Source organism: Phocoena phocoena, chromosome 9 (assembly GCF_963924675.1).
Source record: "Phocoena phocoena chromosome 9, mPhoPho1.1, whole genome shotgun sequence".
NCBI classification, from domain to species: Eukaryota; Metazoa; Chordata; class Mammalia; order Artiodactyla; family Phocoenidae; genus Phocoena; species Phocoena phocoena.
Window position 1 is genome coordinate 46,754,651 of NC_089227.1, and position 12,670 is coordinate 46,767,320.

The window sequence follows — 12,670 nt, forward strand, 5'->3', positions numbered from 1 at the left end:
CAAACCACAGTGAATCTGTACACTGCACTGAGTCATGGTGTCCATTCATATCCACCAAAGCTTCTCATGAGTGCAGAATGGTTTGGTTTAGGTCTTATTTTCCTGGCCAATTTCTGCACATTTTCATTTAGGGTGTTAAGTTGTGAGTAGATCAAAAAGCAGATATTTGGTTATAGGAAATCAAGTGAAAATGAGCAAAAGACTTGGACGGTTCCCGAGCTGGGTAATCACATCTCCAGAAATCTACCGTGAGCACAAAGCATTAAAAGGGGAGACTAGGGTGACACAGACTTGGAACTAAAGTGGGTGGGAGTATCGTCAGAGGCTTGAGAGGGCTGGATGAGGACAATGATGAGCTTAGAAAATTGGGAAAGATGGAACTAGACATAACCTGGAGAAGAGAAGATTAATTAGTGAACGAATTAGTTCTAGGCCTCAAGAATGATAATTTATTACCAGCTACGGCCAATGCTGAGACTGAGACAAGGGAAATAGATTAAATCTCAGCAGCAAGGAAATTTAGATAGAAGAGAAGATAACCAAGACCCCGGAAGTTGCCATATACTAGAGTGAAAACCTGAAGGAGGAGAGGGTGTGTTTCTTCTTCCCAATGACCTTCACTTCTAGAAATCCTCCAAATAGAGGAGTCACAGGAACCAAGGTTTTTCTAGACCATAACAGTATCATTCCATCATGCTTTAACAATCGGTCTCCCAAAGGCATCTCCTGAGCCATAGGTAAAATAATAGATGGTTCTTGACATTTTGAGCAAAAATATTTAACCCAGATAAACAAGCATTTAAATCTTAATATCTGCCATGCCCCCAGCTCCACTGTACACTCAGCTTGGAGTGATATCCTGAGAGCTGGTAGAAAACTGGATAGTAACAAGGGCCATGAAAGGGGATAGTGTAGTTGGGAGAGGAGGGGCGTGCCTCATGCCTGGGGGCTGTGTGAGTCAAAAGCAGACAGACACAGGGGAGGGGAGGGGCGGGGAGGTGGGGTGGGGGGAGAAGAAAGCTTGAACAAGTGAAGAGAGAAGGCCATGGAAATAGGAGCAGGAAGAAAAGCTGTGAGGCAGGGCACACAGAGTGCTGATAGCTCCAGAATAAAGGTTAATCTGATGTTGAAAGCAAGGAGGGCTCTCTGGGAAGATGGGGACAAGTGTAGGGGCCTCCGTAGTGAGGTCAGGAGGCTAAGAATTTAACATCGGAGGGGTCGCCTCTGGGTTGAAACTAGATAACATAGAAAAGTGCTAGATGTGGTTTCAGCTACAGCAATAGGAGTATTTTATGCATTAATATTCCCTACCAAGCTCTACTGCCTGTCTCTGCCCTGGACGCCTTGGACGCTGTCTTACGTGCTTTAAGCTACCCTTCTCAGGGCTAGGCTGGCCACTCTTGAACTTGTTTTCTGTCTGACCTGAGACAGAAATGCTGCTTGAATGATGGGTTTCTCCCTTGCTGTGGCCCGACATCATCTGTGCCCCTCCGTGTCTTGTCCATTGTGGTCTGTTGGGACAGCTGCCGCATGGCGGTTACAGTTGTTCGTGGACCCTCAGCCCGGCTTCTGACCCGCTGCTTTCTCTGAGCCTCGTTCCCCAGTTGAGCCCTGACTCCCACTTGTCCACCAGGTTATAGTCTGCAGCTCAGCTCTGCAGGTCAGTGCCTTCTCCTGCGAGAGCCTCATATTCTCTGGAGAGAGAGACGTGGAGGCAGATGTGCGTGCCCACCACATAGCCGCCCTCCTCTTACTGTGTGAAAGGGCCCAGCCCTGCAGCCTGCTAGCCCAGCGTGAGCCGGCACCCAGAGAAAAGTTTCAGAACATTCTGGGCTGGAAAGAAATGCCTTTGCTGGCGCCATAAATCCACTAGAGTGCACAGGGAAAAGCTGAGCACTCCAGGGCCAAAGAGCCCTGCTTTGGGAGGCATCACGGACCCGAATTCAACTCAGTGCCACAGCACGGTCACCAAATAGTGAGGGACTTGGGAGAAGCTGCTTGGCCTCTCTAGAGCCCAGTTTCCATGGAAGAAGGGGAGGATAGTGATGCTGATGAAGGTGAAGAACAGCAAAAAGATACCTCTGTAGTACTTACTATGTGCTTGGCACTCTTCTGAGGGTTTTGTGTATATTAACTTGTTTCATCTTCGAAACTACCCCGTGCACATGGTACTGTGTTTATCCCTATTTTACAGATGTGGAAACTAAGGTACAGAGAGGTTGGGTAACTTAACCACAATTACACAGCTACTGAATAACAGTCAAAATTCAAACCCAGCAGCCTGGCTCCAGACTCCATGCCCTTAAATCGCCCGGCTCTTCTACTCCTCAGGAGAAATTACATGGTAAAAAGTTGCTTATCATCGGAGGTTGAGAACTGGTTTAGTTCTTAACTGAAACATTTTATTTTAGCTTGAAAACATAGTTGAAGGTGTGGTGTTATGTCTGTACTGCTTCCTTATCTTTGCCTAAAGTAAGTGGTGCTGCTAGACACTGTCAGGCCGCGTGTGCCCTCGCTGCTTGGCGACAGCTCTTCTAAGGATGGGCATAATGCCATGGCAAACAGCATTGTACTCCTAACCTACTTCCCTAGTTCCTGTACTGCCATAGTCACCTAATTCCGGGCTGTGAGCATTATTCAGGATGAATTGCCTGTTGTAAGCAAGAGGATAATCAAGAGTATGCCTTGAACAAATAGGTAGAAAGAAACTTTCATCACCTTTTTTGAATACATAATATAGGTTGTGAACAGTGTCTGGCTCCTTGTATACATTTACTGATATCATTATCATAATAAACCGATGAGTCGTAATTGGCATCCTTGGTTTACTGATGAGGAACTTAGAGTTCAAAGAATAATGTCCCCAAGATCACTCAGCACAAAAGAGGTGCAGACCTAGGATTCCCGCCCAGGTCTGTCTACCTCCGTGGCCCGTGCTCCAAGCCATTCATTTTGCTGCCAAGCCACTGGCAACAAATAGCTTTAATTAGGTCAGCATTATTAATGAGTTTCTTTCGTAGTCCCTTCTAACTCTGAGATTCTAGAATTATATTTCTAAAAACTTAGTAGCCCTCTGATCGGCACACTGCTCTCGGGAACTTCCTCTTGGGGGTTCTGTGTGAAGCCTACAGTGGAGGTTCGTGGTATGGGCTTAGTTCCCACACCTCCAGCTCACTTCTTTCTCATTGGGTTGCATGCAGGTTGGGAATCAGAGGGGATAGTGTGATTTATATCTCAACCCCATGAAATCTCAAGACAAAATACTGTATTAATATTGTACCCTGTAAATCTTTTCTCGCGTTAGCAGCCTTCTGGTGAAGTTTGCCAAGGAAGCATTGCCATATGTGCTGATGGAGCTGAACTAAAATGAGAAGATTAGAAAACTAACCACACTAATGAATTTCATTTGAGGCAGTTGGAAAACAGACTGCTGTTTTGACAAGTTAGAAACAACGCACACATCCATTCTCTGTTTCTAATGGTTAAAATGGATTTCCAGAATCCAACAGAAACATCTTGTATTAGAAGCCTAATTTTTCTGCTGAGTTACCCAGACGTCAAACATACATGTGCTTTAAACTCCAGTGTGATGGCGTTGAAGTGCCTGCACCAGACTGGCTGTTCTAAGGCATTACCGAGCCACACTACCCTTCCTCCCTCTGAGGTCAAGGAACCGGGAGGTTTATTGAAATTCCCACCTCTCTGACTTTCCTTGTCCTGCAGGTCAGGGCCCCTCCCCTCCCAGCGGGCATTTGCCCACAGCTAATGGCGTCAAGTTCCACATCTCTCCTGGCTCTCAGATTGTCATCCACAGCTACCCTTTGTTCCCTAGTTTGCCAGGGTTGTCACCACAAGAATGGTACTTAGCCAGTACCTCACTGAGTGCCAGCATCTGGCCCAGGTCTTAGGAATGGATTTGTACTTTGGTTTTGTTCTTACTGGGTTGGAGTTACTCATTTAATACAGTGGAGCTCAGGGCCTTAGATTAAATTACTTTAACCTCCTAATTACTCTTCGTGCCTTGGGTCTCTGCCCTTACCATCTGTCCTTCACCTGCCTCCAGAACTTTTTACTTTTTGAACTTGACTCTTTAAAAGCCACCCCATGTGTCCACAGAATTTTTTCCAGCCCCCTTAGTGTGGCCTGAGGAGAAGCAGTGCAGTATACCGGCCAGGAGCACCCCCTTAGAGCCAGACCACCTAGGGTTGAACCCCACTGCCCCACCTAACAGCTGAGCAACCTTGGGTGGGCTCCGAGAAGTCTGCCTCAGTTCCTCATCTGTTGATGGGATAAAAATAACGTGTGCTGAGTTATTGTTATTGACTACTTGTGGTGTAGATTAAATGTGTTGATTCACATAAAGCGCATAGAGAAGTGCCTGGCATGTACTGGCTGTAGTCCTTATCGCTGCTACCATTGTTTATTACAATGTCAGTGATCTCACCACAGCCTCCAGTGACCTCGCCCTCACCCTGACTGTGCCACGGTCTTGAGAAATTTTGGTGCCTTTTCACGCTCTGTTCCCTCTGCCTGGATCACCTTGCCCTCTGTTCTACTCATGTCTCTCTTCTCCAGTGAACCTCTGCTTATCCTTAAAGAATCAAGTTAAGTATCTCCTCTTCTTTGATGCTTTTCTCCCTCCTGCAGGCAGAATAACTGGTTCTCTCCACTGTGTTCCCATAGTACTTTGGTGCCCCGGGGCTGTGATACTCAGCACTCTGTTTTTAGGTGGTGTGTCTCCTTTCTGGCACACAGAGACACCTAGGGCTCCCTTTTCTTCTAAACTGACACCGGCTCCAGGGGATGCCACAGACCTTACTATGTTCATCCCAGTTTCTTCCAGTACCAGGCACAGAAAGCATTTGGTAAATGTTTGCTGAGCAAATAAATATTTGCTGCCCTATATATAGTCTTAAAAGCAGGGTTTTCTCTATTGTTTTGCTCTCTGCTGTTCACAGTGCATTACTAAATTTATAGTGAGAAATACAAAACTCGATAGCTTAAAAGGCTGGCTGAAGTGATTGCATCTAACGCTCTAGTCACTTGGCTCTGTGGGCTGTTTTTTATTAGTCATTTAAAAACACCATCACAGGGTAGTTAAAGAGACAAGAGATCATCATTTAAATCACAGTGCTATCAACCCATCCATGTCTTGGTCTACAATTTAATGATGAGAGTAATACATCTAGCAAGTAAATATTTAACTAAACATTTTGGTACTTGACCTGAATGCAGAGAGTAGAATGGAAATTGTAAATGTTAAGATGTAGTTTAACCAGCTTATCCCTGAATTTTACTGGTAGAAATTAATGTTGTACTTTCATAAAGTAATAATAAAGCCTTTCTCCTCGTAGATGTTATCTCATGGTATAAGCAAAGGATTAATAAGTGAGCATAGTTTAGGAGGAGAGAATTCTTACTTTGAATAAGAACGTTTGCTTTGCCCAGATGGTTCCATATTCACATTTTCTGTGCTATTTCGGTTCATTTAGATTAAAAAGAGTATAGCCCCCGGGCTTCCCTGGTGGCGCAGTGGTTGAGAGTCCGCCTGCCGATGCAGGGGACACGAGTTTGTGTCCCCGTTCGGGAAGATCCCACATGCCGCGGAGCGGCTGGGCCCGTGAGCCATGGCCGCTGAGCCTGCGCGTCCGGAGCCTGTGCTCCGCAACGGGAGAGGCCACAGCAGGGAGAGGTCTGCGTACCACAATAAAAAAAAAAAAAAAGAAAAAGAGTAGAGCCCGTACTCAAGCTAGCAGAAGCATATGGGAACTTTTGGTAAGAGTTCACACGAGAGAGAAGGAAATCTGAGATCTCACAGGGATCCCAGGGCAGGAGTTTCACTGGAATCTGGCCTCCGTGGGACCGGAAGATGGTCAAGGCCGTCCCTCCCACCTGTGCACCTTTCACGGGCTGTGTGTTTTCTCTCTCTCTGGTGTCTCCATTCTATTTGCTACACATTTTCTCCTGCCAGTCTTCTTCCTTTTCGTATCATAGTTGCTACTTCCTTGTGGCGTTCACACACACATGTCTTCAACTGGCCACTTTCCCCACTCCATCTGGCACCTTCTCAGTTTGTGCCTTTGTGCTGACTGACTCATCACCTTTGAGAACTCTGTCACGCTCCTGGGAGAAGGGTCCTGACTGGGTAGCTCTACTCTTGGTGCCAGGTCACAGGGCCCAGGTTGCTGAACTCATTGGCTGTACATCTTTTAGGTGTCTTGCCCTTGGGGATGAAATAGGCTCAAAATATGGCTGCCTAGAGAAAACGTTGCAAACCCAACTGTTTATAGGATCCAGGCAGCTTAGTTATATCAGTGAACAAATGAGGCTGGTTGTAAAAGGCAAATACACATTTGCCTGTCAGGCAGAGGACAGAATTGGGTGTTGTCTAAAGGCATAGACTCTTGAGGAGGATGGCTTAAATTTGAATCGCAGTCTCACTATTTGTCATCTGGGTAACTGAGAACAAATTACTTAATCTCTATATGCCTCAGTTTCCACTCTACAGGGTGGTTTTAAGGATTAAATGAGTTAGTAAAGTGCTTTAAATGGTGCCTGACACATAATAAACAATATGTTGGCTGTTTTTAGAGGAAATTTTGATTAGAATCAGCATCCTTACCATTTAGTTTTACAATGAAATGAGCTTTCTCCAATTCTGCCTAAAACGTGAAGCTGTCTTGGTCTATTTAGTTTCTCCCTTTTTGTAAAGTCATAAGCCCGGAGAGATATTTCTCTATTGTGAGGATATCAACAGAGCAAGAAATGATGAGCGATAATTGGCACTTGTCCTTATTGCCGTGCTGGCATTAGGGCGTGGCGGGGACCTTGCTGAATTGATGCTTGGGTCCTGTCTAAAGGGCAGGGCCTCGCCCAACTGGAGATAGATTGCTGTGATGTCAGAAGGAGGCCCAGAGCTGTCAGATCCATTAATCAATCAATTGATCAATCTAGTCATCCATTCAGCCATCTATCTATCTATCTATATAATCTCAAATTATGTTTAAAACCTGTGCTGCTCAGCAAAACACATCTGCAAGCTGGATGCACACATCCCTCGAGCTAGTGACTTTTGGCTGTAGGCTGTTTCTTTAAGAAGATGCCGTGGGGCTTCCCTGGTGGTGCAGTGGTTGAGAGTCCACCGATGCAGGGGACACGGGTTCGTGCCCCCGTCCGGGAAGATCCCACATGCCACGGAGCGGCTGGGCCCGTGAACCATGGCCGCTGAGCCTGCGCGTCCGGAGCCTGTGCTCCGCAACGGGAGAGGCCACAACAGTGAGAGGCCCACGTACCGCAAAAAAAAAAAAAAAAGAAGATGATGTGGGCAGAGCTGGTCTCTCCAAAGAGGCTGAGGGTGGACCTTTTAATATAGCGAATTAGGAAAGTGTACTTACTGGTGACGGATAACACCATGAAGACCCTCCCAAGGACAGCAGCATGACACGGCGACAGTATATTCTGATCCTTGGCGTTAGCTTACTGAGTGTTTCCAAGGAAAGGCATCTGTCTTTGATTTGATTTTCTTAGAACAGACGAAAAAGGTCACTTTTTTTTTTAGTTCAAATATGTAGGTCCACTACTGTCATAACTGCCTTTCCTAGAAGTGGCCCTTTCCTGTCAAAGACCACACCTCCTCCTGTGCCCTGATTCTTAATTTCCACTCCACCTATCGTGTCCAAAACTGAGCTTGGCCGTCTTCATCTGTACCAGGTGTTAGTGCTAAAAACTGAGCTCTAGCAGTCAGAGCCAGTTACACCCACCCCCACACACACATACACACACACCCACACACACACACCACACGCACACACACACACACCCATCACTGTACCCTGTTTTCTGTGCTACATCCAGAGTAGTCTTTTAAAAATATGAAGTAGCACATCACTCTCCTCCTAATGGAAACCCTTCTTACCTAACTTGGAGTATATTGGGCTTCGGGGTTCTGGTCTGCAGCGTGGCATCAGGCCCCACCTGTGCCTCTCCCTGTGCCTGCCTCCTGCGAGGTGATGTACTGACACTCTCCCTCATTTTTGAGCACACCAGGCTTGTTCCCACTCTGCTGTCTTTGCCCCGTCTGTTCCCCTTCCTGAAATGCAGTGCATGTTTCCCCAACTTTTTCAGCAAGGCCTCTCCCTTCCTTCCATCTGAGACCAGTCAGAGGGAGCCTCGTTTGTCTTGAGCTTGTCACAGAGTCATAGTTGCTAAATGTATGAGTGGCTGAACCGTGGGCAGTGTGTTGTGGGGGGGTGGGAGGAGCTGAGAAAGGCGTTAGAGAAAAAGAGTATTTTCACTGAAGTCCACTGATTGAAGAGGTGGGAGGGAAAAAAGCAAATCTGTGGAATAATGAGATTTCCTGTATCACTAATACTGTTGATTTACCCAATGTGCAAACGATCCAGAACGTGAGGGGGAATTTACTCAGGCCTGATGTTGCTCTTAGACATTAGTACCTAAACATTCCATTTCAAGTATTCTCGTTCAAAGTAAGAACAGAAAGCAGCAACAAAGATTGCCCCAGTTTTGACATTGTGATCCCCCTCTTTAGAGCTGTTGATGTGTTTAGTTAATGCTAATTTATTTAATATGCTTCTGCTTCTTGTTGCTTTTCAGGTCTGTTGCCACAGTTATTGGGAGTCGCCCCAGAGAAGGCCATAAAACTTACAGTAAGTCTTTTGATTTGATGCTTCAGATGAAGGGAGTTCGCACACACTCAGGAATCTAGCAGAGATTCTTATGTGAAACGGCAGGTCTGTGTTCCCTCAGAGGCGCTAACTGATTTGAACATAGAGGTGCTCACCACACATAGCTTTTTATTATTCCCCATTTAACAGTGAACATCTGAAAATGTGATCATATACTTGAGCAAGATTTTTGGTGGTTGCCACCACCACCATCATCGTCCTCATCACTATAGTAGCGGCAGCAACAGCAGCTAAGTTTCTTTCAGTACCTACCATCTTAGGTGCTTTCCATGTATTATCTGATACTGTTTTAATCTCAAGCAAGGTGTGACCCACAGTTTACAAGTCAGGAAAGTGAGGCCCACGGGGATTAAGTATTTACGTGTGTTTGCACAGGTCATTAGTAGGAAGACTAGAATTCAAAACCAGATTTTTCTGACTCCAAAACATATTGTTCAAGTACACATGCTATTTACAGAATTCGTGTTCGGGGTGTATTCCGTACACATTTGCCGAAGTGACATGTTTAGGGGTCTGAGTTCTAGTTTAAGTTGATCCTCCATCATATTGGTTCTTCAGTGCCTGACTCCTGTCTGACAGGTGGTAAGTATTCAGTATGTATTTGTGCAATGGATAAATAATTGCATTTTCATCACCAAAGGTCATAAAGTCCCAGAAAGTTAAACTTCACTTTTGGATTGGGCTGTGTAGCATTGGTGCTGAAATTCTTCTTTTACCATCTTATTATGTGACCTTGGGACAGCTAATCTTTTGACTGATCCTTAAAATTGCTTGTAGTACATACCATTTTGAGAATGTTATACTTAATTAATTAACTAATGCTTTTGATCTTCTCTGAGAATCCTTGAGAAGTTTTTTAAATACTGAATTTCTACTAAGCTAAGAGATCCGCTCAGCCAAATTTGTCTCGATGATGCTGTTTTAGATTAAATCTTGTTGGAAGACTTGAAAGTGATTTTTTAATCAAATCCTATAAAACAGTTTTTAAGTTATAAAATGTATGTTTTAATTTTGTCTCTGTTGTTAATATGTCTCTCTTTTTATGCTACTGTAATGGCAGGACATATTTGAATTAAGCTTGTAAGCCACCTCTCTTAGTTGTTTTCTCCGTGAATCATCAGGAATACGTATTTATATATTTTACCTTTCAATAACTATGTATATGCTATTAAGAGCAAACTCTTAAGATACTTCATTTATTCAGTTTATGATTACTCCAATACAGTGACAGAGAAAAGTAACATTTATTTACAGTTGTATATTTATATGTGTTTAATGGCTTTCTCTATATTTTTCATCAGCTTCTATAAATATTTTTCTTCCAGGTGAATGATTTTGTGAGGGATAAATTTACGCGCAAAGATGGCTCAGTCCCACTCGCAGCAGAAATTCTTGCTGGAGGCTGTGTAAGTACCTTTTGCGGATATCTACCTTGAAAAGACTTGTTTCACATACATATCACGACCGTGCTACACAAGTGTCGACTAAGGCTTCTGTTCACCACAGGTCCCGTTCAAGGGCAGAGTCTACTAGGGCACCTCGGCTTCTCCTAGACAGGCGGACCACTCCTGAGGTGGAAGGGTAAACGTCTCTGGTCTTACTGCCTGTTAAGTCATGCCTGTTAAATTCGCCATTGCTAGCAGCTGGTTCTGCAGGAGAAGCCATTTGTGGCAGAAGTGTTTGACCTTTGAACAGATCTTTGCTAACCTATTCCAGAGTTTATTTTTCATACATTCTTTCCTCATGGCACCCTCTGCTGGGTCAGGCACTGAAATTTGTAGTTTGAAGTCAGCAACCGTAGCTCTCTGCTTTGCTTTACTTCACAAATGCCAGCAACTCTTCAAGTTTCCCAGTGCTTCCAGGAGAAGGATGTGGGAGGTGACTGGCTGAGTGCGCTCCGCATTGTCAAAAATGCTTAGAACGAGTATTACTTTATATGGATGAACAACCTGCATCTTGTTCTTGAGCTCAGCAAAACATCATGTCTTGTTTTATTTCATGTACAGGTTTGTTCACGTGAATGTAAATACCTTACGTTAGTTAGACTCTTAAACAAAGACTGGTGCTATTTAAAGATAAGGTTGGTTAAATAAATGGTCTTTGATCACTAGGGCAATAAATATTGGTATATTTTCCATCTACACCTGTGTTTCTTGTACAAAAGATGAGGTCACTTTTTTTTTTTTTAATTCACTTGTTCTGTGCAGGAAATGGTGTTCATAAAATGATCTTTTCTTGAAAAGTCCTTGAGTTTAGAAGTTGGGAAAACACCCGAGAATATTAAACCTTTGTCTGGAGAGGGCTTATTGTCCTAACATTGAATGGGGTTCCCTGAACGTAGCAGGAGCTACAGAGTCCTAGCTCCTGGTAATTCTTAAGAGATGGATGGAATTTGGCTACAGCCTGACTTTCTGTTTGATCACTGACCTGTCAGAGACAGCCAGGTAAGATCCCCTTGTCCTGTAACTTTAGGAGCATTCAGGATGGAAAAAGGGAGCCTTTAATGTCCTAAATAAAAAGGGCACACAATAATAATCCAGAAGAATATTAGGAGTTGCAGAAATGGCTCTTGCCGGTAAGTACTCGTCCTTTAAAAGAACTGTAGTTTCCAGTTGAATAACTAGATTTTCTAATTTTCAATAGGCATAACCATGGGCTATACCTAAGTCCATCCTTGAAGCTATTACAAGGGTCCCGAGAGAGTAGGGCATTTCAGTAGGTCAGGTGGGTTTGTTTTCTTTTTAGAAGTCAGGTTTTAAACTTTCTGAAAAGACATGATTACATATCTCTGTAAGAATTTAAAATGGAAAACTAACTATGTGATACTACTCAAGATTTTGGCAATAATCTTGAGGGTTATTTTCTTTTTAATGAAAGCATTTTGCCTGCACACAGCCCTGGGTGCCAAGAAGATTGGTCGTGGCACGTATCGTCTGCTGTAGGTGGTCTTGTTTTCTCGTATGTGGTCGCCCATTCCAAACACAAAGCACCGATTGGCATCAGACGCGGTGCCTAGTTATTGCAAAGTGGTGCAGCCCTTTTCAAACCTGATCTAAACACAGGCTTAGAATTGGAGCCACTGGGGCTTTACAGCTACTTAAAATATCTGTGAAATGAGGTTTGCCATCCTTCATCTCAAAGGTGGGGAGTCAGTGGTCCTCAGTGTTTCAAGTCTCCTGTTTTTGACTCCCCCCTACTCCGCCCTCCCCCCAAGTCATTGCTTTGAGAAGTAAGAGTTTATTTTTCAGGTAAGCAATTCTCTTGGTGGCAAACAGTCCAGGTCCTTTAGATCTCTGAGTGGTGGGATGGCTGGTGCCATTTCAGCATGTGTTTTTAAAGCAGTAGCAGCATCTTCCTCTGCAGGCTCTGGCAGAGTTGTTGTCCCTGTCGTTCAGAGCCAGTCACACACCTCCTTAGAGAGTCCTTGTGAGTACCTCTGCCTCACTGTCCAGTTAGGACTACAGAGGGTTTAAAAGGTACTGTTGCATGGGCAGTTCCCCTTAGTTCACCCAAGCATTGCCAGGCATTGCCTTTTAAGTCCCCGGGGAGCTCACCTTACTTTATTATCACCGAGAATTAGGAATATGGCTAACTTTTGCACTTATAACCTCAACTGCTGATTTCTTTGAAGATGGATATTTTGTTTATTTTATAATCTGTTTTCTACAAAAACAGGGAAGAGATGCAAGGAGGTCCTTGTCTGCTAACCTTAATCGTCTCCTAGCTAAACTAAGGCCTGTTTTATTATTTTTTTTCTTTAGAAAAACAAGAATGATAGTAAATTTGAAGGAAAATGTTGGAGGAGAAAGAATAAAATTGATCTCATTCATTAATTTTTGATATAATGAAATCTGTGACTGAAGAGCTTAAAAAACTCTTGTTAAATACTCTTGTTTCATTGGTGTATGTAAAAGGATGAATCTAGCATTACACTTACTTTTTGCACTAGTTTAGAGCACTATTAA

The 12,670-nt window shown here is 44.0% G+C and overlaps 1 protein-coding gene across 1 annotated transcript in view; it reads left to right on the forward strand.

Annotated features, from left to right (window-relative positions):
- SLC25A13 (solute carrier family 25 member 13) overlaps positions 1 to 12,670 on the forward strand; it is a 170,078-nt gene that overhangs the window by 107,076 nt on the left and 50,332 nt on the right. The window contains exons 11-12 of the mRNA XM_065883726.1: positions 8,614 to 8,666; positions 10,031 to 10,111. Coding sequence (XP_065739798.1) covers positions 8,614 to 8,666; positions 10,031 to 10,111 — 134 coding nt within the window. The remainder of the gene's footprint in view (positions 1 to 8,613; positions 8,667 to 10,030; positions 10,112 to 12,670) is intronic.